The 25,523-nt window shown below is 45.7% G+C and overlaps 1 protein-coding gene across 1 annotated transcript in view; it reads right to left on the reverse strand.

Annotated features, from left to right (window-relative positions):
• Positions 1-6,237: 6,237 nt before the first annotated feature.
• The window catches only part of BARX2 (BARX homeobox 2), a 76,745-nt gene continuing 57,459 nt past the window's right edge, over positions 6,238-25,523 (reverse strand). The window contains exons 2-4 of the mRNA XM_017523380.2: positions 20,915-21,215; positions 15,427-15,511; positions 6,238-7,369 (exon numbers count right to left, since the gene is read on the reverse strand). Coding sequence (XP_017378869.1) covers positions 7,103-7,369; positions 15,427-15,511; positions 20,915-21,215 — 653 coding nt within the window. The 3' untranslated portion in view covers positions 6,238-7,102. The remainder of the gene's footprint in view (positions 7,370-15,426; positions 15,512-20,914; positions 21,216-25,523) is intronic.

The raw sequence follows: 25,523 nt of genomic DNA on the forward strand, positions 1-25,523 counted from the left end.
GATGGTATTACCTGGATCTCCCTGCTCTTCTCAAACCATTCTCCACCCAGGATCTTGTGGACAATCCGGGATTAGAGGCATATTCAGGTGAGTTTAGCAAACACCTGTTATTCCAGTGTTAATCACCCTTCCAGGGGCACAAGAGGCCTACCTAAGGCATGAACACTGTCTTAGTGTCTTAGCCTGGTGAGGACGTGCTTAGGAATGCATCTCCCATGAATCACCTCCCTTGCCCAGAAAGAACACCATCGTGCAGCGTAAGGGAAGGCGTAAATGTTACAAAACCTTGGCTGGAATCCCTAGCCCCACCCCCAAACTCACTAAACTATATGTTTCTCCGACATAATTTTATTGAGTTTGAGGGCAGGGACAGGTGACTTTGCCCCCTTGGCCCCCTCCCACCCACCTTCCTCCCGTAGTACTAGCACAGGGCTAGGCAGAAAATAAATGCTGAAGAAATACTCATCAGCTTGGAGGGTGGCTAATGCTGCTTCTGGCGGCAGGAAGTCCCAGGCACTGCTTTCTAAGGGCAGGGCTGCACTGGCTGTGACCCTGGTTGGCCTTGAGGCCCTCTCTCAAGTCGCTGCCATCTCTTCCAGTTTATCCCTCTGCAAAATGGAAAGGATGTCTCTGGCTGCTGCTTATTCTGAGATTTTGGCTCCAATCCTGAAAGCTGAGTTCCTGGAGAAGCCTCCAAGGCAGAAGTCAGCTGGAGACCAGGAGAACCAGGTCCTTTAAGGCCCGTCTTCAGGCTTTGGAGACTTCAACACAGCAGAAAGAACTCAGAATGTACAAACTGGAAAAAACGCCTTGAGGAATTTACCCTCTAATAGGGAAACAAAACTAATCCGCGTCCACTGGAAATACGGCAGGACCACAGTGATAATTACAAAGGGTGCAGGAAGAGGAAGAGGTGAGGCAAGAGTTAACAGAATAGACTGGAGAAAAGGTGAGGTTAATTAAGGAACACTTGCAGGGAAAGGTGACTTCAAACCATTATGCTGAGAAGCCTAAGAGAGAGGAGAGCCAGGTGGGCAGGAGAAAGGACCCACAGGGCACGCTGGGGCAGAGCATCTCCGAGCAGCACTGGAAGAGTCGAAAAGGAGGAGAGATGCCTCTGTGCCTGGAAGGGACACAGCTCTAGCGAGGCCTCCCAGGAGGAGAGCGGGAGGGGACTGGAAAAGGAGATATTTACACAAAGAGCAACAGCAGCCACTCAAGGTTTTAGGCAAACACGGGCAATTAAGTGAATAGAAATCCTGAGAAACAAGTTTTAGTGCAAAGAACATTTTAACTCTTTAACCCCGACACTACCTGCCCCTCAAAGGGTCGTTTCAAATATAATGCAGGAGAAGATTTACGTAGCACCTATGGAAAACTGCCAGAGGATCTGACTCCCAGCTAGCATTGATCTGGGTGGGAGAGAGAGTGGGGTAAGCCCGTGGGATGGTCTTTCATGCAGACTGCCAGCCAGGTGACTTCTAAGTCCCTGCTCACTTTCTGCTGAGCAGACAACACTAGACCAGGCCCACAAAACAGTATTTCTGAGGTGGACAGAGTTTCATAGCCTCCAGTCTAGTTCTAAGCCAGACCCAGCCCAGGCACGTGGGGCGAGGCTGAGGTAGAATGAAGTTCAAGGGTTGTGAGAAGGGTGGCTGAACTCTAAGCACTCTGTGGATGGAAAAGGCTCACAGTGCCCTCATACCCGCTCTTCAAGTCAGCTCTAGAACTGACCAGATTCAGAGAAACTTGTTTTTTTTTTTAATAAAGATGGGGTTTCACCCTGTTGGTCAGGCTGGTCTTGAACTCCCGACCTCAGGTGATCCGCCTGCCTTGGCCTCCAAAGTGCTTGGATTACAGGCATGAGCCACCACGCCCGGCCTCAGTAAGGCTGGTTTTGGACAGGTCTGTTTAGATGAGTTTGAGGGCTCATGGCTCATAGCATGAGACCATGTGGTTGCTGGCTGTCAAGACAGGGCTGCTGGGGCTGGACACGGTGGCTCACGACTGTCATCTCAGCTCTTTGGAAGGCTGAGGCAGGCAGATCACTTGAAGTTGTGAGTTTGAGGCAGGCCTGGCCAACATGCGGAAACGCCATCTTTACCAAAAATACAAAAATTAGCCAGGTGTGGGACCTGTGGCTGTAAGCCCAGCTACTCAGGAGGCTGAGGCAGTAGAATTGCTTGAACGTGGGAGGCAGAGGTTGCCGTGATGCGAGATCATGCCACTGGACTCCAGCCTGGGCCACAGTGAGACTCTGTCTCAAAAAAAAGAAAAAAGATAGGGCTGCTGTTGTGTCTTAAGAAACCTTTGCAGACCCTGTGTAAGCAAACCGAGGGCATCGTGATCCACAACAGAAACTCAGATGTGCAGACTTGGAGTCTGGGAGCTGCAGCAGGAATCCTTCACTCTTTAGCAGTTAAGATGTGCCCTGCGGAAGCAGAGGCAGGAACCCCCCACCTCCAAATGCCTGCAGTGGGAAGAAAGCTGAGTACCGGGAGCTTTTCCACCGCAGCCCTTTGCAGTGCTAATGGCAAAGACCCACTGCAGGGAGCCTGGCCCAGGGCCTCGGTTCCCAGCAAGGCTCCTGAGTAACCATAAGACCCCAGGAAAGACATTAAGCTCTCTGTGATTAATGGGTTTGTATAAAGCTGGAGGAACAGCCCATTTTACAGCCCAAGGCGGCAGCAGAAGGGCAGTGTGCTTGTGAAAGTGCTTTAGAAGCCTCCCAGAGGAAAGACACTTCTAGAAGAGAGGGCTAAAGTCCCTAAGAGGTCAGCTTCTCCAAGTTAGATTTCTGAGGGCTTGCCACGGCTCTCGTTTTCCCGGAAAACTTCAAAACAGCAGCAGTTATCAGACCCTTGAGTAACACCGGAACTTTCAGGGGCTGCCCTCCTGGATGCCAGGAAGGGAAGAGGATGCTTTTGTTTGGCAAGGCCTGGAAAGGCAAGTGGCCATGGGAAAGCTAAAGTGGAGACACCCGGAGAAAGAAGCTGAGAGAGCAAAGGGCACTTCAAGCTGTGTAGTCCTGCTCCAGACCCCCACAGAACCGCCTCCAATGCAACACGCTTCAGAGCAAAACGGTGAAGCTAGTTTCTGGGTGCCAGTTACAAGCTTTGGGAACTGGGGAAAAAAGGGAAGGATGAAGTTCGTGCAGCAGGGCTTGGCTGTCAAGCAGGGCACAGACAGCAGGGTCCCTATTCACATTCAAAAGGCCAGCCCTTTCTTCAAAAAATTAAAAGTGGAACTACCATATGACCCAGCAATCCCACTCCTGGGTGTACAGCAAAGGAAATAAAATCAGCATGGTAGAGATAGTGGCACCCCCATGTTCACTGCAGCTGCATTCACAACAGCTGAGCTATGGAAACAGCCAGGTGTCCATCACAGGGTGAATGGAGAGAGAAAATGTGGTCTCTATACAGTGGAATACTACTCAGCCTTTAAAGAGAAGGAAATCCTGTCATTTGTGGTGACATGGTAACCTGGAGGATGTTATGTTAAGGGAAATAAGCCAGGCACAGGAAGACAAATATCATATCATGTCACTTTCTTTTTTTATATTTAACTTTATTTTAACTTCTGAGTATAAATGCAGGTGTGTTACAGAGGTAGACTTGCGTCATGGGGGTCTGTTGTACAAATTGTTTCAGCACTCAGGTATTAAGCCTAGTGCCCATTAGTTGTTCTTCCTGATCCTCTCCCTCCTCTCACCCTCCACCATCTGAAAGGCCCCAGCGTGTGGTGTTCCCCGCTGCATGTCCATGTGTTCTCATCACTCAGCTCCCGCTTATAAGTGAGAACATGTGGTATTTGGTTTTCTGTCCCTGTGTTAGTTTGCTGAGGATAATGGCCTCCAGCTCCATCCATGTCCCTGCAAAGGACATGACCTTATTCTTTTTATGGCTGCATAGTATTCCGTGGTGTATATGTGCCACATTTTCTTCATCTAGTCTATCATTGATGGGTACTGAGGTCACTTTCATGTGGAATCTAAAAAAGCTGGACCAATAGAAGCAAAGAGTAAAATGGTGATTGCCAGGGGTGAGGGGTCGGGGGAGGCTGGGGAGATGTTGGTCAAAGGGAACAAAATTTCAGTTAGGAGAAATAAGTCCAAAGGTGTATTATACAACATGGTGACTATAGTCAATTACGTATTGTACACATGAAAATTGCTGAGAGAGTAGATTTTCAGTGTTCTCATCATAGATAAACATGTGAGATCATGCATATGTTAATTAGCTTGATTTAGCCATTCCACCATGCATGCATGTTTCAAAATATCATGTTATACACCATAAATATATACAATTTTTATTTGTCAATTTAAAAAAATAACTTTTTAAAAGGTGCAGCCTGGTCTTTCTGGGTCACCAGGCAAAGCCATGCATAACTGAGGCCAGAAGACAAGCCGAGGGCTTGGACTTGGATCCTCCAAAACACAAGGAAAGCTCATCAGAGGTCTTACGTTCACCAGCGAATTCAACCCTGAGGGGCAAGACACAAAAGCACAGGTCAGGTGCAAAGGAGTGACAGCCAGAGGTCAGAAAGAGCGCCCAGAACCCAGCGCTCAGGAATACGGCTGTGTGTGGACACGTATATTGTGCGGTGACAGTCACTATCAGGTATCTCAGAAGAGGACACCATGAAAACACATGGACACACAGAGGGGAAAAATACACACAGGGGCCTAGCAGAGAGAGGAGGGTGAGAGTAGGGAGAGGATCAGGAAAAATAACTAGTGGGTACTAGGCTTAAATACCTGGGTGAGGATATAATCCGTGCAACGAACCCCCATGACACAAATTTACCTGTGTAACAAACCCGCAGATGTGCCCCTGAACTTAAGTAAAGAAAAGAACATCGTGGGAGCCCAGGGCAAGAGAACAAACACCATCCTGGGAAGCCAGCATCCAGACAGGAGGCCTCTTTGGGGTAGGGTGAACAGGACAGAACACTTCCTTAGGATTGAGACTGAACTAGTACCAGCCCACCGGCTTACTTTGGCTGTTGTGCACGTTCTTTGGCTCACTGTGACACCACCTGGTAGGTAGATCATAAAACTGTACCATGGGGTGGGCTGGAGGTAGAGAAGGCGACGTTCTGCCCGCTTGGTGAAAGCAACCTCGACAGGCAGCTGGGTGTGGTCTGCTCAAACTGGTTCTCAGAAGCCAAATCCTCCCCTCCTTTGTCTATTCACAAGTGTTAAGAAAAAGACTGCTTTCTCTGTTGATCTCAATAGCAAAGGGAATGAGGCACTACCTTGGCAAAGTCAAAATTGCAGTCACTTTCTGATTGTCTCTGTTAATGGAGAAAAGCAGGCTGCCTGCCAGGTGATGGAAAACACGTGGATCTTTCCTGTTTCAACTTTGAAATGAATTATGCGATTGTTTTACAGAACTAGTAACAGGTTTGGCTTCCTTGTTGAGGCCACTGTTAAAAGTCGGTTGGTATTCTCCAAGCCTGCAACTGGGCAGAGTTACTGTGTAATTAATAACTGAGAGTCCTCTAAATGGGCACTCAGCCCTGTAAGGTATCAAAGGTGAGCATACGGGGCAGTGATCATAAAGGTGACCCCTGTGAGATCAGGCTCTGGGTCGGAATACACGAGAATCAGACAAAAAACGGAGGCAGAGTCCTCCTGCTAGGAAGTCTATATAGATCCTCCCTCTTTTTGGTCTTAAATTAACATGGAACACCGTTTTTAAATTTAAAGTCACCCAGCACATCTAGCTAAGTAATTCTCAAGTCTTCTTTTGATAAAAGTTGTAGAACCCATCATCCAAATGAACACTTAGTCAAGAAACCTTGGAAAGGTGAACAAGAAACCAATAAAAATAAATACCTGCAGGGGATGCAGGGGAAGAGAGGGCAGGGAGGAAGCAAGACTTCTTTTTTATAATTCTGACTTTTGAAGCGTATACATTTCTTACCTCTTTAAAAAAGTAAAACAGTTAGACGCCCAAATGTAAAGCGGCTGAGAGGGGAGCTACTCTGACAGAAGGCGGTTGGAGAGGTGGAGGGAAGAGCCCCACTACTCTGCCCTGTCCCACCCCGGAGGCTCAGTGCCACTCCTGCTGCTCTCAGCACTTGGACATCAATGGCCTAACCCAATCCTTTGTTTTATAGACAAGGAAAAAGTGACCCCCCGAGTCTGGTTCACTCTCTGGGTCTCTCTTCCCATAGGACACATTTAGGCAGAATTAGATACATTCCCAAGAAGACACAAAATGCTCAATCCTTTTGAAAGATTTATTTTTAATTAAAAAATAAAAGTTATCTGAACATATCTGCATTGCAGCTTCAGGGATGTCACCTTAACCCATTTATGCTGAAGGTCGTAAATTTTTTTTTACGAAAAATCAGACCTTGGTGATGATCTTGAGCAGTAGGATATAAATAACTCCCACAAGCTTGGCATTCCAATAATGGAACACTAGGCATAAATGGGCTAATGAAGCAAAAAAAAAAAAAAAAAAAGCTTATCAATTCTTGGGTCTCATGACCATTTTATAATGGGTACAAAGGCACACGTGTCTGCAAACACACTTGATTCAGAAACATTTCTAATAACTCAGAACTCCCCCCATATTTTTGCCCACCCTCACCCCCCCAAAAAAAAAACAACCAAAAACATTGAATTCTTTTTTAAAACTACAGAAATAAATGCTGAGTCAGCAAGGAACCTGGGCATGCTGGCCACATGCCGCCATGTCTCTCTGCTTTGATGACTGACTGTCCAGAGGTCGGGAGGGAGAGAGCTAAGCACCCTCCACTGCATGCCAGGACAGGGCTTGCAGCACAGACCCAGCTCCACAGCCGTCACCCCAGCTGGGGCAGGCAGCTCCTAGGCGCTTTCTCCCTTAATTAAGGGCATCCATGGCTAAAGCAGCCTTTCAGGAAGAGAAAGGCCCAAGACAAGCAAGTCTTTGTCAAATGCTTGTGATGACAAGGCCACTGGGAACTGTGGGAGGGAGGGAGACGGGTAGAGATCTTCTCCCCTAGTTTACCAGGCTGCTGGAAGGTTTTCTCTCCCTACGCTCCCTGCCTTCTCTCTTTTCCCTTCTCCCCAGTCTCCCTTTTCCCTCAAAAGGGTTTTACTTTAGCTTAATGGTGGGGGTTCTGAAGAGGGTATTGGCAACTCCTGGGGTGGGTCTGGTGGCTCTGCCATCTCTAAGGGGACATCACATGCTTTCGGTTCCTGTACTTCACAGAGCTCCTTCTGCCCCTGGGAGGGCTCCAGTCGCTCCTGACCCTGGGCCTGGCTGTTCATCTTCTCTTCGGCTTCAATCTCTTCTGATGTGGGGATAGAGTTTTTCTTGGGACGACCTTTGGGTTTTGTGGGTGCTTCCTGTCCACCTTTAAGAACCTGCATGAGTAAAACACAGTTATTAAATCTAAGAAATAACTCCTCTCTGCCTTTTTCCTCCCAGTACAACCTCACACTGCATCTATACCATCTGTTCTGGCAGTGAAACTGCAGGATTTGGCAAAATATATTCTCAACCCATCACCTCTGGCCTACAAAGACACCTTCATTCTTTAAATGCTCAATGCACTTTTGGTTAATCTTACATATTTTGACATTTAATATAATATTCATAAGCAGCTACAGAATTAAACTTCAACAATAAGGAAAGAAATGAAAATTAAAATGTTAATGCAACAACTATCAAGTTGACAAGCTAAAAAGACAACAATATACAAAGCAGGGAGGGAAATAAACACACTGTGTGAAAGTGTGATTGCTACAACCTTTTCAAGGCAACCTGAGAGTTCAAATCAAAAGCCTTGAAATGTGCATAGCTTTTTGACACAGAAATTTCTTAGGCTACATTTTAAAAAATGATCTAAGACTGAGACAAAGATTGATCTGCCAAAATATTCATCACAATACTGGTTATAACTGCACAAGTTGGAGGGGAGTGATATGTAATTGGGTAGAATTATACTGTAGTAAATCCCAAAAAGAGAATACTTGACAACCGTTACAATTACCATGTAGAAAAATGTTTAATAATATGGAAAATATTATTAATATATTTTTGTAAAAAACAGGTTCTTAGCATAATCCAATTTGGAGGCTAGACAACCTATACACCACCTTGATTGCAGTGATCTGTACACCTTGTTTGCACGATCACGGATTATTTTTAATCTTTTCTGTTTTCTAAACTTTCAACAATGATTAAACATAAGTATTTCTTTAATCAGAAAAAAATATGTTATAAAACATGTAGTCTTGCAGTGTACAAGGAAGTACAGCAGAGAGCTTAAAAAGCGTTTTGGCTTTGATAGTAGAAAAACTGGGTTAAATTCCAACTGTGCCACTTATCATCTTTGTCTTTGGGAAAGTCCTTTAAAGGCCCTGAGCATCTGTTTTCTAATCTGTAAAACGGGAATAATAATATCTTGCACTACAGGGTGACAGTGAGGGTGACCAACAGATAGCGTGCATGAAGGGACCAGAACTGCCCCTGAATGGTAGGTTTCCTTTGCCCAGAATAAATTTGCCACCCACCCTCCTTCTCCTGGCTAACTTCTCCTGGAAGCCTTCCGGATCCCCAAGGTCTAGGTTAAATGCCTTCTGCTATGTGCCCTAGGAGCAGCCTCTACTCTCCTGACCAGGACACTTTCTAGAAACTATGGTCACTGCGTGTTTACCTGCTGCCCCTCTCACTCCGCCCCTGCATGTAGCAGGTGTTTGGCAACTGTCACCAAATGAACTAGGCTTTCTCAACAAACCTTTCCCTAGAGCTGAGGAAAGATATAAAGCAAGCCAAATAACTGAACCGTAAATGGCCTTGGCTGACTTCAAAGGCCTGGCACCCTATTACCCCAATTTGTGACCCACACAAGAGTCCCAGGTGGTAGGCAGGGATAATTTTTAAAATATTTATATTTTACTTTGAAATGTAACAGACACTCCTTCCTCCCTGGCTTGGCATAGTCCTTGATTTTCTGGGCAGCTAGTGAGAAAGGCTTCAAGAGGACCTGGATTAGCACAGATGATTAGGGGTGGGAGATATTCTTGCTATTTATAAATCTTAATCTTATCTTCTATATATAACCTAGCTTAATCTTATCTTCTGTATTTGCATAGAAGCTCCCTGAAGACAAAACCTGCTTCTCTCCATTTCTCTATGCTCCAAGAATCAAACTTCCAGCTAACTTCTATGCAGTCCCTAAATATTTACTGACTGTTCCTCTTTTCTTCAAGAGCAGCAGAGGACCTCCAGGTGCTGAATTTTAAGAATGAAACCATAACTTATTTTTTATGTGGCTTTGAGATATAATTCACATATCAAATCCATTTAAAGTGCACTATTCAGTGATTGTTACGATAGTCACAGAATTGTACAACTATCACCACAATGCAATTTTCGAATACTTCTATCACCCCACAAAGAAAGCCCATAGCATTAGTGGTCAGTCCCTATTTCCCCCCAACCCCTACGTGATCTGCCCACAGCCCTAGGCAACCACTAGTCTGCTTTCTGTCTCTATAGATGTGCCTATTTTTGGACATTTTATACAAACAGAATCATACAATAGGTGGAGTTTTGTGACTGGTTTCTTTCACTTAGCATAATGTTCTGAATGTTCATGTTGTAGCATATGCCAGTTAATAATATTCCATTTTATGAATATACTATATTTTGTTCATTTGCTCATCAGTTGATGAACATGCGGGTTGCTTCCACCTTTGGGCTACTGTGAATGAAGCTGCTATGAACAGAGGCATATAAATATCTGTTGGAGTCCCTGCTTTCACTTCTTTTGGGTATAGACCCAGAAACTGAATTGCTGGATCATTTGGCAACTCTATGTTTCACATTTTGAGGACTGTTTTCCAAAGCAAATGCACTATTTTACGTTCCAGCCAGCTGCATATGAGGGTTCCGGTTTTCCACATCTTTTCTAACACTTGTCGATGTCTGACCATAGCCATCCTAGGGGGTGGGAAATAGTATCTCATTGTGGTTCTGCTTTACATTTCCCTAATGACCAATGAAGTTTAGCATCTTTTCATAGTGCTTATTGGCTAGCTGTATATCTTCTTTGGAGAAATGTCTATTCAAATCCATTGCCCATTTCTAAATCTGATTGTCTTTTTATTATTGAGTTGTAAGAGTTCTTTAAATATTCTGGAAACATGTCCCTTATCAGATGTAAGCATCTTCCATTCTGTGGGTTTTTTTATTTTTCTAATGATGTCCTTCACAGCACAAAATTTTTAAATTTTGATGAAGCCAATTTATGTTTTCTGCTGTTGCTTTTGCTTTTGGTGTCATATCTAAGAAGGTTTTGTCTAATCCAAGGTCATGAATACTTACTCATATTCTAAGTTTTATAGTTTTCACTCTTACCATTTAGATAATAATTCGAGTTAATTTTTGTGTATGAAGTGAGAAAAACAAGAAGTTCTCAGTAAACACCTCCTTTTAGCTGAAAATCTACTCAACCACTGTCTTCTCCACCCAAACAGCTAACACATAGATATTAAGGGGACATTTAACAAGGTAGAGATGCTGACAGAAACCAACCCTGGGGAGAAGACGTTGCCTATATTTCTTTTCACGTAAGTGATTATCTGATTTTGATTTCAGTCTTAGCACAGACTTTCGAAAGCACCCAATTGTGCCAAGATGGAATTTACATGTTGAAAGCAGCTCCACTCAGTATGAAAGAGGTTATACAAAAGTAAGTTGCCTTATGTAGTAATCAAACTAGAAAAGGGCAGGTCTATGGAAGCCACCTAATTGGCAAAAGAAAGTCCAGCCCAGCAATTAGAGAACACCACCCACACGGTTTGGACAGACCCCACCTGGCTGTTTGCCTACTGCATGGAAAAAAAAAAAAAAAAAAAAAAACCAAAACAATTAGACCATTTTCTAAATGGAATAAAACATTCCAGCACAAGCAATAATTAGGAGATAACTACCCTCTTGGCTGCTTTCTGCACTCAACCTCTGGCCCCCTGCCTTCCAGCACACTTGAGACATGCAATTATCTCAGAACCACCCTTCATCAGGAGCTGCCCATTCACATGCACCCTGTGGTCCTCGTCCTGGGAGCCCTCTCCCCATTTATCCTTAGAGCCAGTTTAGTCCCATTGATACGGAGAAGCCAGAGAGCTCATTGTATGAGAGGTCACATGCCTCCTTCTGCCTCTCAGAAGAACACCTAGCACACCATCCGCTTTTATGAGCCGTGCCTGCTCACAGCCCTCCTCCAAACTCTGAAACGAGGTATTCAGATGTTCTGCTGCTGAGGGTGTTAAGACCAGGCCTTTTGCTTCCCTCCCCAGCAGCCTGGGTAGGGGGCAGGGAATGTCAGTGCAGGGAGGAACCCTCTCCTTCCCTGCACTTTTCAGATAGGAAACTGAGCTGACAGAGTTTGTCAGTATCAAAGAGCAAGCCAAGACAGAGTTGGGATTTGAACACAAACCTCCTGACCATTTGAATCGAACGGTCTTAGCAGTATTGCACTCAGCATAATGGGCAAGGGAAATGTAAAATAGGCCACTGTTCTATGTCTGGTATTTATTCGCAAGTACCCAACCTCCCAGCAGACTCCAGGCAGTAGACTTATTAGTGGGGGTGATCTTTGCTCCTTTTTCTCTGTCTCTCTGTGCAGCTTTATAGAGCAGCGAGGGCCACGTAACTGATGACTGTTTCCATGAAGCTGAGAGACAAGTTTGGATTCCCCAGCATGAATCTCCTCCCAGACGCTGCTCACATTAGCCAATCTTCTCAGCCTGAAGATGGGATGTTCCACTGGACCTCAAGCAGGGCCCCAAATGCCAAGGCGCTGACTCGGACACAACTAGGGAGCAGGGACTGAGAAAGGACAAGCACTCAGGGCTGCTCGGAGTCCCTGAAACTCGTAAAATTCACTTTTGGCTTATGTATCCTGGCCTCCAAAAATGTGGATTCTCTGAGGACATGGATTTTGTGGATAGGTTTAAAAAATGCTAAAAATGATAATAATGGCAATCACATCTCTTGGCTGTATCCTACATGGCAGGTCCTATTTATGTGTTTTACAGAAATTGGCTCAGTTAAAAATACAACCCTGCAAGGTACATGTTAGGCCTTTTACTGGGGAGTAACAGGCACAGAGAGGTTAAGTAACCTGCCCAAGATTACACAGAGGGCTACTGGTAACAATTCACGGAGTTATTAACTATTCGGGGACTTTTCATGAGAAAGACAATGACCGTGGGGCCCTCCCAATTCTGTGACTAGGAGCGAAAGGAGGTATCTGTTTGGATCCTCTCATGGAACAGAATTGCATTTTAGAGCTCAAAGAGACCACCGAATAATGAGACTCTTTCAGCCTATTGCAAAACACTGTGGGTCCCGCTGGAACTAAAGCCAACAGACATGAAATAGAGGGTGCGCGTCCCATCTTAATGTGTAAGATTAAATTTACCCAACCCGCTATAGGTTACCAATGCTGACCGGTCAGGACTCGTCAGAGATGCTATCTTGGTTCTGGCAAGGTTACCCTTGGCAGCCATATGAATAAGTCTGAGAATCAAGTGCTAATCTTTTTCCAGTTCCAATTAGGTTACTAGCCTTGAGACATCTTTATTACCCAATTATCTTTTTCTTTTCCTCCCCAGTACCTAAAGAGATAGCCTTGAAAGAGTTTTACTGGGAAACTAGATGAAGCAATCAGGATCGCAACAAAGCCTTGCCTTCCACTCTGTGCTGATCCTATAAATCTCCCTGACGGCTCCATATAATGATACCAGATTGCAGGTTTGTCTCCTGCACTTGACTGAGTACCTTTTTATAATTTTATTTTCTAGTGGACAGGTTCATGTCTTATCTTTGCATCTCCATGGCCTGAATGTTAAATGCTCAATGAATTATTGCAAAAGTGAACTGACAGCTTGGCCCTCTTGGCTCTTAAAGGGACCTGAATGTGATTGGCATGTAGAATGGTCTCTAAGGTTAAATCTAAGTTACTTCCATTTTGGTTTACACGGCCTTGATACCTATCAACAACTGGCCCACAACTGTGCCAGCAGCGCAGTTGCTGGTGAAAAACAAGTGATGTCAGAGGCGAAGGCACACGCATTGTCCCACGGGCGCTGGGCGGTGCTGGCAGAGGAGGCTGGTTGTCAATTCCTTAATCATCTGAGTCATGAAAAGATTGCTGATAACCAATTTAAACAATACCTCTGCTACTCGGGAGACATTGATTTCAATGCTGATGATTGACGAGGAAGGAGGTGGGTGGTGGATCTTGCACAGAAAGCAGTGAAGGGACTTGCCCAAAATCAGCCAGGGAAGGGCAAGCATGGGAACATGGGCTGGTGCTTCTCACTCCCAAGTCTAGTTCTTTAGAGATCAATCCCCCAAAAGGTGTACATGTGTGCTTAGCACTGTAGAGTTTTTGGTTTTGGAAGACTATCTATTTAACCGAATCCATTCTTCCTTCAATTTCTTTCAGACGGAGTCTCGCTCTGTTGCTCAGGCTGAAGTGCAATTGCACGATCTTGGCTCACTGCAACCTCCGCCTTCTGGGTTCAAAGGATTCTCTGGTCTCAGCCTCGCCTGTAATCCCTCCCTAGCTGGGATTACAGGAACTCACCACCACGCCCAGCTAATTTTGTATTTTTAGTAGAGGCGAAGTTTCACCGCGTTGGTCAGGCTGGTTTCAAACTCCTGACCTCAGGTGATCTACCCACCTCGGCCTCCCAAAGTGATGGGATTACAGGCGTGAGCCACCGCACCCAGCTGCTTCCTTCAAATTCAACTTGTCTCAGAAACCTTCTCCACTACCTCTCTTCTGAACTCCAATGGGCTTACAAATCCGTAACAACCAGCGCTTAATGATAACATGCTTGGGCTTTGTTTCTCTGACTAGACCATAAATTCCATGTAGGCAGGGGTGATACTTTATTTCATTACTTCTTATAGTGCCTAGGAAAAGGAATGTCTCATAAGAGACACAAAATATGTATTTGTTGACTCATGCAGTATCTGTGTTTGAACACGTAACTGGCATCTCTGTTCTACTTTGTGAACACTTCATGAGCCAAGTCGCCTCCATTTGAAAACCCTTTCATTTCAGGGTCAGGTTCCCCTAGAGGAAATTTTGAGATTTCCCCAGGAATTCCCTGTTTTGGGAATACAGTAATTGCTGCTTGTTGACTTCTCTCCTAATTTTTCCATTGATATTCATTTGCAATTTACTTATTTTGTTTTGCACCCCGTCACTGTTAGCAGAAAATAGCAAGGTATAGCAAGAACTAAAAGTTTAAGAAGAAACAATATTGGACAAAACCACAGCACTGGGAAAACATCTATCATTGACTTTTTTTTTTTCCTGAAACTGGCATGAGGAGAATACCTTAGTTACTTGATTCTGATGAAAAATATCACATTCCAGCCCTGAAATGCCAGGAAATGGGGCAAATTAGAATGTCATCATGAAGGCATGGGATGGACGAGAGGAGAAACAGCCAGTAAGATCCGGTGAGAGGTAAGAAGCCCATGTCAGGTGACAAGGTGGCACCTGGGCTCCACAGAACAGCCGGACTTCTTTCCTTATTGCCACCCATCCTCATTTTCTTTTTCTCTGGTCTTTGACCTTGTCTCTGTGGTTTACAAAGCTGAGAAAGGAAACACTCAACTACTTTGGAAAATTGGGATTTAAGTGCTTTTTTTTTTTGAGACGGAGTCTGTTACCCAAGCTGGAGTTCAGTGGTGCAGTCTCGGCTCACTGCAACCTCCACCTCCTGGGTTCAAGCAATTCTCCTGCCTTGTCCTCCTGAATAGCTGGGACTACAGGTGCCCGCCACCAGGCCCAGCTAACTTTTTACATTTTTAGTAGATATGGGATTCCACTATGTTGGCCAGGCTGGTCTTGAACTCCTGACCTTGTGATCCTCCTACCTTGGCCTCCCAAAGCACTGGGATTACAGGCATGAGCCATTGCTCCCGGCCAAGTTCTGCATCTAACCTGCTACCCAGGGGACTCTGATGCCCACCAAAGTTTGAGGATCACTGCATTAGAGGATGCACAGCTAAAAGAACAGATGCGTCCTCTGTGTCATTATTAACAAAGAGTACTGACTTTTATTTTTAGCTCTTGGTGGGAGGAAGAAGGAAGTTGTTTGAAAAGACTCACAGGTAGGGTTAAAACTAGCAAGTAAAAAGCCTGTGAGCATTTTTCCCTTTGATTTCTAAGGAAACTGGAAAAGAATATCCCTCTAGTTAGGAAATCCAGGTCAGGAGAAATAGCTTAACCTACAGTTCCAACAGCTTCCCCACAAGTCAGCAGCATGGAAGGCCTTCCAATCTCTGCAGCCCAAACTGCCACATGGTCCTGCCTCCCTCCCATCAGCCCTGGAGTAAAAAGTCCTTCCCATCAGGATGGGCTCATGGCTAGTCACTCCTTTCTTACCATTTTCTTCCATTTCATCCTGCGATTCTGATACCAGGTCTTCACCTGCAGCTGAGTGAGTCCCAGAGACTGAGCCAAGTCCAACCTAAAAGGCACGAGATACAAAGGAAGGGTGAGCAGGATGGGGAGGAGTGGGAGAAACGGGAGCCTGCTGACAAGTTCCAGACAGGCTCCAGCACTGGCTACCAAGGCTTGGACCGCCCCCATCCAACCAGGTCTTCCCCAAAGCACTTTTCTTTCCTCCCAAGAATCCAACAGAGGAAACTTAGGGACACTGAGAAACAGATGCCCGTGCCTTGAGGACACCTGGGCCAGTCCCCATCCTGAAACATTTGTGGTCTGCAAGGGACCTGAGAAGGATGCCTGGGCCTTCAACACACAGTCCTTTTCCTGGCTTGACAAGAGTATTCACTCTGACTCTCTGGCCCAACGTCCAAACTGGAAACAAAAGGCAAAGCCGGATGTTGCTGATAAGAATCCCACTCATCACTCCAGCCCCAGCCCTGGTCCCAGCTCCGGCAGGTGAGTCTCCTGGCTCCCACAGCCCATCTCCCCTGCACCCTCCCACAAGCCAGCAGTCACTCTGATGTCCCACGTTTCCCGCCGTTCTCTAATCACTCTGACTGTGTTATTTCTGCCTCCCTAACTCAGTACTTTTCTACCCATGGAAGTGCCCATCACACTGCTAAATCCAGAACCGGTGCTCAAAAAATACCTCTTAATGGATCGATTCAATCATTCCAGCTGCCCTAAATTGTTATAACAATTAAAATGTTACAAATGAATAAATGTTATAAAAATTCCGAAAGAAACATTAAATCCACAGCCCTTCCTGCCTGTCATTCTACTGCTAATCACGGTTCTGTACTTCTCTGTAGTGTTCTGAAAAGCTTTAAAAGTCAGAGCCATTTCTGGGGCTAAATCTTACAATACAGCCACCATTTCCTGAGCACCACGGCATTCCAGGCCACATGCTAAGGTCCTGACATGCTGTTTTACCAATCCATTTGCAACACAGTGAAGTAGGTATACATTTACAGATAAGAGATTTGAGGCTTGGAGAGATTAGACTCTCCCAGCAATTGTGGCCAAATCCTGTCTGTTACCTGGTTGTGTAAACAAAGTTTCATTGTAACAAGCCAAGCACAGTGGCTCACGCCTATAATCCCAGCACTTTGGGAGGCCAAGGCAGGTGGATCATCTAAGGTCAGGAGTTGGAGACCAGACTGGCCAACACTGCGAAATCCCATCTCTACTAAAATACAAAAATTAGCTGGGTGTGGTGGCAGGCACCTGTAATCCCAGCTACTCAGGAGGCTGAGGAAGGAGAAACTCTTGAACCTGGGAGGTGGAGGTGGCAGTGAGCTGGGATCACACCCCTGCAATACAGCCTGGGCGATGGAGACTCTGTCTCAAAACAAAACAAAACAAAAAAAGAAAAACAAAAGCTACTTCTGTGCTACAATATCAGAGTTGGGTAGTTGTCACAGACCATATGGCCCACAAAGTCTAAAGTATTTACTATTTGGCCCCACTTAGAAAACCTTTGCCAACCTCTGGCAGATGATGGTAGAGTTAGGAAGTGGGGTAGGATTCAAACGCACAATGTCTGACGCATACAACAGCTTCTATGTTGGGGCTCACCCCCACCCACAATGTATCTGCACAAGTTGAATCTGTCAAAGGGAATCACAGGGATGCTACATCCCAGGAAGCAGCAAACAACCAAGTGGGGCAAGTGGAATGAGAAAGAGAAGTCTGCAGTGAGGCTTCCAATGTCAACCTTTGAGACTACAACTATTGACCAAACAGGAAAAGAACCCAGGTCTACCTCTGCACCAAATGGATATCTGCCTCCCTAGGCCAACATCAGCTGCCTCCCTGCTGCGCCAGCCCTGCTCAGCAAAGCAGTGTGGACTTCAGCTGCAGCAACTTGGGACAACCACCCTTGACGGAGCTTGGGCAGTGACCCCCACTTTCTGCAAGGCCCCGGGTTTCTGCGAATTGCCGTTGGTGAATCTCGGGCCCACAGTCTCACCTGCCTGCTCCGTGGGGAGTCTGAGGCGTGGGTTTTCAGCTGCAGCTCTCTACCTGGGGAGATCTAATCATCAGCGAGGCCTACAGAGAGCAGTCCTGAAGGTCTCGGGTGGAGCTGACCCATCCCCCTGCTCTGACCAGGCTGCACAATTTAAAACCTTAATAATACACAGAGTCTTCCTTCAAGAGACCCTGGAACTGGTCTTAAACCTGCACTCACATACATCTGGTCGTCCCTGTAGAAGGGCTACTGGAAGCTGGCAGTTTTATTGAAAGTGATTAACAGGCTAAAGCCAATAAATTCCCCGTGCCAACAGCACTTGGCTCTGCCCACAAACGAAGCACTGCTTCCCAAGCAGTCACTCACTGAGAACCAAGAACCCAGGGTGCCACCCCACAGACTTCTGGTCTCCCGGGCCTCCCTGGAGACGGGTCCTTCACGGCTCTCGCGGTGCCTTCCCGAACCCAGTTCACCTGAGGCCATCAGGTGCATTAGTCAATGGAAGGCTCCGTTCACAGCTCTACCACTGCATTAGCAAACAGTGTTAGCTCACTTGGGAAAAATGCAGCCCTGACTCACTCTGGCTACAGAAACATGCTTCACTGTCATCAGCTTTCTCTCATTACCTGCCACCGTTACAAATTCTCACTTCCCTGCATATTCACTTAAATGGGGTCACCTAGGGAACTGGAGAAACAAACACAGAGGAGGAGGGCGAGGGCTGTGGGAGGAGGGAGCGCTCATGGCGCTGGTCACGTAGAGAGGCGAGGAGAGGGCGGGTGAAGATCCAGCTTCTATGCCAGCCAGATGGTGTCCTCCCCAGACAAGTGAATCAATCCTGTGTAGGTTACCTGAGAGATGCCTGGGCAGGTATCAGGGAGCCCCAGGAGATTTACGAAGAACTAATGTTTCTGTAAAAAAAAATATTCTCTCACTTCTAAAAAGTCAGCCTAAAGTGTTAGCCACACGTGCTGTGGCCCATTTGACACACCACCATGCTACCACAGACAATGGTGCCCACTCCACTGTGTGCACAAGTTCATGAGGCTCTCAATTACATGCTAGGGAAATCAAAACAGCCATGTCATACCCGGAGATCCCATCTATTAGCCTCTGGTTCACAGACCTGTCTACCTCATCTGCCCAAAGACACCCCAAATGCACAGGTCTAAAACAGAACTCACCTGTCCCCACCTCAGTCTACCCTGTTCTCTGCCTTCCAAGTTCAGTTCATGGTATCCCTGTCCATCTGGTGGCTCAGTCCAGGAACCCCAGAATTCTCAACTCCCTTCTTGCGTCCTCCTGCAATGGTGATTCTGCCAATTCTCTCTTCAAAATTGTCTTCCTCTCACACATGGACACAGGGAGGGGAACATCACAAACCGGGGCCTGTCCGGGGGTGGAGGGCTAGGGGAGGGATAACATTAGGAGAAATACCTAATGTAAATGACAGGTTGATGGGTGCAGCAAACCACCATGGCATGTGTATACCTATGTAACAAACCTGCACGTTCTGCACATGTATCCCAGAACTTAAAGTATAATAATAATAATAATAATAATAAACTGTCCTCCTCTCTATTCTTGCCTCTCTGTTCCCACTGCCACCCTTTAATTCAAGTCTTCAGTGACGATCACTGGATTCTCTAACTGGCCCCTGCTCTGTCTCTGGCCTCTCTCATCCATCATTTCTGGTGCCACCGCAGAGACAATTCTAAATGTAAGTGCAGTCACGTCACTTCCAGCTCCTAAAGGCAGTGCTAACTGCTTAAACAACCAAGTCCACATCTCAGCTAGGCACACGAGGTCCCTCCCACCCTTCGGTTCACCTCTACCATTTCCCCATTCACACCTTAAACTGGAGATGCCCTGGACACTTGCAGTTTCCTCCATATACCCAGCGAGACACGCTTCCTTGCCTTGCATGTGCCAACCCCTCGGTGTTGGACGCCCCATCCCTCTTGGAATCAAAGCTCTTTTTAAATTTTGCCTCCTCTGAGAAGCCTTCTGTAGCCCCATCTCCCACGCTCAGCAGCAGCCTGTGTTCCTACTGTAGTCAACACCATACAGGCACCAGAGCCTGGCTTGCTCCATCCTGTAGTCATTCCTTCCCAGGATCCCTTTCCTTCACAACAGGACTCTCTTGACTACTTTCTGGACCTATAATTCTTGCCACAGTGCCCCAGTGGCACCCAGGAGACTCTTAGCAAACAGCTGACGGTGCCTGGTTAACGGAAGCAGAAGCTAAATTTTCAGTCCGTGATATACAGACTCCTCTGTCACTTAAATTTGTATCAAAGAGCTACTACATAGCTTCAGAGAGTAATCTGAGGTTCCTTCCCCTACTCTTTGATAGGACTGGTGTCCAACCTGCTCTGGCCAAGGCAGTAGGCAAAAGAAGAGGAAAAAGGACCTGTAAAATCTCCCCAGTAAATAGGATCACACATTATTAGCTCAGCCATCTCCAGAGTCGGTTTGAAAGAATAAGATGAGATGCGCACTATTTTTTTTTTAAGAGACAGGGTTTCACCTGGAGTGCAGTGATGTAATCTGATACAATCATACCTCACTGCAGTCTCGAACTCCTGGGTTCTAGCAATCCTCCCATCTTAGCCTCTTGAGTGGCTGGGACTACAGGCCCATGCCATCACACCAGGCTCATATTTTAATTTTGCAGAGACTGGGTCTCACCATGTTGCCCAGGCTGGTCTCAAGCTCCTAGCCTCAAACAATCCTACTGCTTCAGTCTCCCAAACTGCTGGGATTACTGGCGTAATGGCATATGTTGCAGTTAAGATAGTAAACTAAAGAAAAGGAGGTAAGACATTGAGGCCTCCCAGAAAGCAAGGGTCACAGCCTCCCCAACATGGATCTCAGAGGGTTTTAAAGAAGGGGCTCTCTGCCAGGTCCTCCTGGATCTCAGTCAAAGGGTTCTGACTTGACAGCCAACAAATTCACCAACATGTCTGACCTCCTCAACCAAATCAATCCAGCCCTTCTCAAGCAAGAGCCAGGCCAGCAAACAGAGTCAGTGGGGAACTAGCAGGAGGCTGTGGAGAAGATTGAGAAGATCATGAATCCCAATTCCAGATCTAGTCCTCCCATCCTAAGTGTGAGTGGCTTAAAAGCCAAGCCAGTTTCCCAACTGACTGCCTGAGCAACAATTTGCTAAACTTAACCTTGTTTATTATACTGAAATAGTGAAGTTCAAATATGAAGATAGAGTGCTGAGTATAAGTTCAGCCACAGGCAGGCTCCAGGAACCGTGTGGTGGATTCATGTGAGCTGGGTTCTGTCAACCAAGGTTGGGATGACTTGAGCCAAGGAGTGGATTCCTCCATAGTGCCCTGCCTCACTGCCACAGGGCTCTGACTCCATGGCCCACAATCAGAGCAAGTCTCCCCTTCTCAAGGGCCTTAACTGCGAAGGGTCCCTTCCCTGTGTCCTCACCTGTCTGGGGTAGACAAGTACTTCTGCTTCTGGAATTTCTTCTCCAGGCCCATGAGCTGCAGCTCGGTGAAGATGGTGCGACTGCGGCGGGGCTTCTTCTGTCGGGGTGTGGGCTGTTCCGTCTCTGACTCGCTGCTGGCTAGGGCCTCGCCCCCTGGGGCCTCAGCAGAGACCGCCTCGGTGACCGGGTGGCAAGACAGTGCCTGGGCGATTCCCGGGGTGGCAGGGACCAGGTGGGAGATGACGGTGGGCTGGCGGGTGATCACCGAGAGGAGCGGATATGCCCGCAGGGAAGGGGAGCCTGGAAAACAAGCAGGGAGGTAGGTCACCACAGGGAACGGTGCGGGGAAGCAGGCTGGGACCTGCGGAGGGCTACTGGCTGAGGTCTGCTGATGGGCAGGGCCCTGCTCATAAGGAGGTACAGATGGAGGAAGGGGAAGGAGAAGTAACTCAAGACCTACAGCTGCAGGGCGGGCACGGAGATCTGCTCAGCTTGGTGTGGGAGGATGAAGCCCACAGCCAAGAAGAGGTTCCTGCAAGTCCTCTGGTTTTAAACGGCTCTTTCCCTTTCTCTCCCTTCGGAATCCCTAAATTTTTGGTCCATGGAACCAAGAAGATGAAAAGAAGTAGTCAGAAAAAGCTAGAAACACATATTTCAGAAACTGAAATAGATTTGTAATATGCAAACTTCCTGAGAACCACCTGTGGTCTTTATAAAAAGACATGCTTGTAGCTATGAATTCCTCCTGAGAAGTCTGTGTACCTTGAATCATAGCGTTTTTCAGAGCTGACAGGATGCTTTGGGATTATTTAATTAGCTCCCTCATCTCAGAGGGAGTGAATAGCCCCAGAAAGGTTAAGTGAGTTGCCTAAGATAATGTAACTAGGAGGAAGCAGACAGAGGAGTCAAACCAAGTTCTTCTGGCTTGAAGTCCCATGCTATCACCACATCATGAATCACATGGATACATTATTTAGAAGAGGGAGAAAAACAGATTTTAATTCACATGAAAGCTCAGATTGGTATGACTGGTGCCGCCAGCACTGTGTTAAGGAGGATTCTCAGTCTGGTCAGAGCTTGGCTGAGGAAAAGGTGCTGGGGTCGATGATTAACAATGTCTGCTATGAGCATGCGGCCGGGGCAGGGTATGGTGGCATACATACCAGTGATGTGCCACTCCTGTGTTAGGAATTTCAAAGCAAGAGTCCTTTTCTGTCCAGCAATCTGTTAAATCGGTAAAGTTCAAGTAAAGCGCCCTTTCCTTTCATTTTTCAACATAGAGCTTAAAACGTCTGGATCATTACCTATGTAAATCATTTTATCTCTCAGTTTAGTCATCTGTACAGTGAGTAAGAAAAGTAGCTGCTTCCAAAGAATCCTTCAAACTCTAATATACTGATGCCACAAAAGGACCTCTCATCCTCCCCATTTGATATCTGAGGAAAATGGAGAAGAACCAGGGGCTGCCCTTTGGGATTCTGTCCAGCCCTGACAAGTGACTTCAAGGCCACGGCCAGCATCTGAGCCATCCAACATTCATACTAGCTCTGAGTTGAAACCGACTAATCTCACAGAAGCCCAGGTACTCAGGAACTCAGAAGCCCACAGTCCCCACGTACTACTCCTGCTCTGCTTTCTTCTTTGGTATCGCGTTTCTCTTCTCATTCCTTCCCATGCCTTTGTTTGGACCCCAGTCACAGTTATTAAAACAAATAACTTCTCTTGTTCTTTGAGTCCACATCTAGCAAGGCCCAACAGAAACCACAAAGTGGTTAAATAACAATAAATCACCACTTGCTACAACTTCCATTAACTCTCCAGCCAACTCCAACACTGGAGGTTTTGTGCTATGGATTCTTTTTAAGAAAAGAAAAATCACCTGGGAATGATATTTTATAGCAAGAAAATGAGGATACGTGGGCTTGCGGTTTGGATCTCACAGCACGCATCCTGAAATGATGCTTTTTGAAAAAAAAGCTGGAAGCTTCTTAAAAAGGCGGAAGATGTTTCTCATCTCAAATCACCTTACTCCTTTAATTCTGCCACTTCTTTCAAAAGAGACTATCTTCCTTTAGCAGGCTAATGTGTAACCTGGAAACTAAGAAGCTTATCATTGTAGGAAATGACTAACAATCCACCTGTAAGTAAGGCTTTGTATCACCTTTCGCTTTTGTAAGAGAGTTAAACATTTTTTTGCCCAACATTGAATAATATTTTGAAAGTGTGGTAATGTCTAGCATTGGCAAGCATATGGGGAAATAAGCATTCATGTATTGTTGATGGGCGTGTAAAACAGTATAATCCTTCAGGACAAATTAAGCAGTATCTACAATTTGAGGTCTACGTGTACAAAGATTTACGTACAAGCATATTCACTGCAGCCTTGCTTATCATTGTGAACGGGGGAAATAACCCATATATTAATACCTGTCAACAGGAAAATGATTAAATAAATTGTGGTGCATCCATAGTAAGAACTACAAGTAACCATTACAAATAACTATCTAGGCCAGGTATGGTGGCATGCCTATAATCCTAGCACTTTGGCAGGCGGAGGCTGGAGGACTGCTTGAAGCCAGCAGTTCAAGACCAGCCTGGGCAATAGAGTGAGACCCTATCTCTATTTTTTTTTTTAACTTACTTTTTTTAAAAGTAGAGACAGGGTATCTGTTTCCCAGGCTAGTTTTGAACTCTTGGCCTCAAACAATCCTCCCATTTCAGTCTCCCAAAATGTTAGGATTATAAGTGTGAGTCACTGGACCCAACCAGAGATTCTGTCTCTTAATATAAATGTGGATAATTACAATTTCAAATATTCTGATTTTTGTATATAATACATTATAAAATTTAGTTTTTGTTTTAATTTTAAACTCTTAATATAAATATATATATATATATATATATATATGCACTGATGAGAAAGATCAATGAATAGATGGATAAACTATATATAAACTAATATGAAAAAAATACCTAAAATACATTAAGATAGAAATATATGATGCATAATCATTTGTATTATCATTCCTTAAAACTATGATTTTTTTGTCTTCATTTATAAATGCATTTTTAAAAGTCTAGAAAGCTAGTTATCAAGCTATTAACAGCGATAACCTCTGGGAAAAGACTTGGAATAAAACAGGATGAAAAGGAATCTACACATCTGCATCTAATCCTGCATTCAGTCCAGTCATGAATATTACGGAGCATCTACTATGGGCTACACTCTGCCCTGGAAGCTGGGGAGATAGCAAGGAATACTATAAAGTCTCACTGTCATGGAGCTTAGATTCATGTGGGGAGGCAGACAGCAAACAAATAAACAAGTAAATACGTAAATAATGCCAGGTAGTGATAAACTATGATGAAAAATACAGCAAAGTGTGAAGAGGGGGCAGGTAGGGTGGAGGGCAGATATTGGGGATGAGGAGTCAGGGAAGGCCATGGTGGGAAGATGACCCTTCTGCAGGCAAGCACTCCCACGCAGAGAGCCTGGAGAAGGCACGGGACAAGCACCCCAGCCCCAGAACCAGCACAGGCAAAACCCTAAAGATGGAATGAGCATGAGTTCAAAGAACAGCAGAAAGGCAGGCTAAGCAAGAAGCCAAGGAGAGAAAATTGTGGAGAGATCTGATGGAGCCAGATTACACAGGGCCTTGTAAGCCAGGACAAATCACTTGGATTTTATTTGGAATGTAATTTTTTTTTTTTAAAGCCATTGGCAAAATGTGAGCTGAGGAAGGACACGATCTGACTGATGTCTTTAACAATCCCTAGAGCTGTGTGTGGAGGTTAAATGGCAGGGGCCAGGGTAGAAGCAGAGAAACCAGTGAGGAAGCCAGGCCCTGTTCTTCTAGACTGGAGGCAGCAGCTACAGCAGTGAGAGGGGGTGTATTTTACAGTTACGTTTGAGATGACTTGATGAAGGACTAAATGTCAGGTCTGGGAAGAGTGAGTTGCCAGGAGATGCCTGATGTTTTGGTCTTAGCAACTGGAGGCAGGATGGTGCCCTTTACCAAGATGAGAAAGACTGGGCAAAGAGCAGGATTGAGTGAGAAAGCCGGGATTTCTGTCTTAGACGCCTTGCACGTGTTGAAGAGTCAGTTAGATAGAGGTTGGGTTAGAGACACCACTCCTGGGAGTCTGTGTGGCCGGCCATGGGATTGCATGAGATCACCAAGGGAAGGAGTGGAATAAAGAAATGAAGAAGTGCAAGCACTGAGCTCTGGGGCACACCGACATCTGAGGTCACAGAGAGGAAGAGGAGCCGGCCAGAGACACTGAGGAGGGGACAGAGAGGCAGTAAGAAAGCCAGCGTTTCTCGACACCCCCAAACCTAGATGATACTTCTGCCTTATTTACATTTTGCATAGGTGTGTATTTTTTTTAATCTTTAAAAAAGGAAAGTTACATTAAGTGAGTTATAAGTTTCATTCTCAGTCTGAAGTTTTATTTTATATGTTCAGTTTGTCAAAAAGAATGATCATTTGTTGACCCTTGGTCCCAAGGAGTAGTTAAAACTTCATCTTAAAAGCTAGGCAAAGAAAACTAGTCTAGAAATTCCAGAAATTGAGTGTAAAATATGTAAATTAGTTTTATGACACTTCT

This window comes from Cebus imitator, unplaced genomic scaffold, assembly GCF_001604975.1.
Source record: "Cebus imitator isolate Cc_AM_T3 unplaced genomic scaffold, Cebus_imitator-1.0 Scaffold0, whole genome shotgun sequence".
Taxonomy (NCBI): Eukaryota; Metazoa; Chordata; class Mammalia; order Primates; family Cebidae; genus Cebus; species Cebus imitator.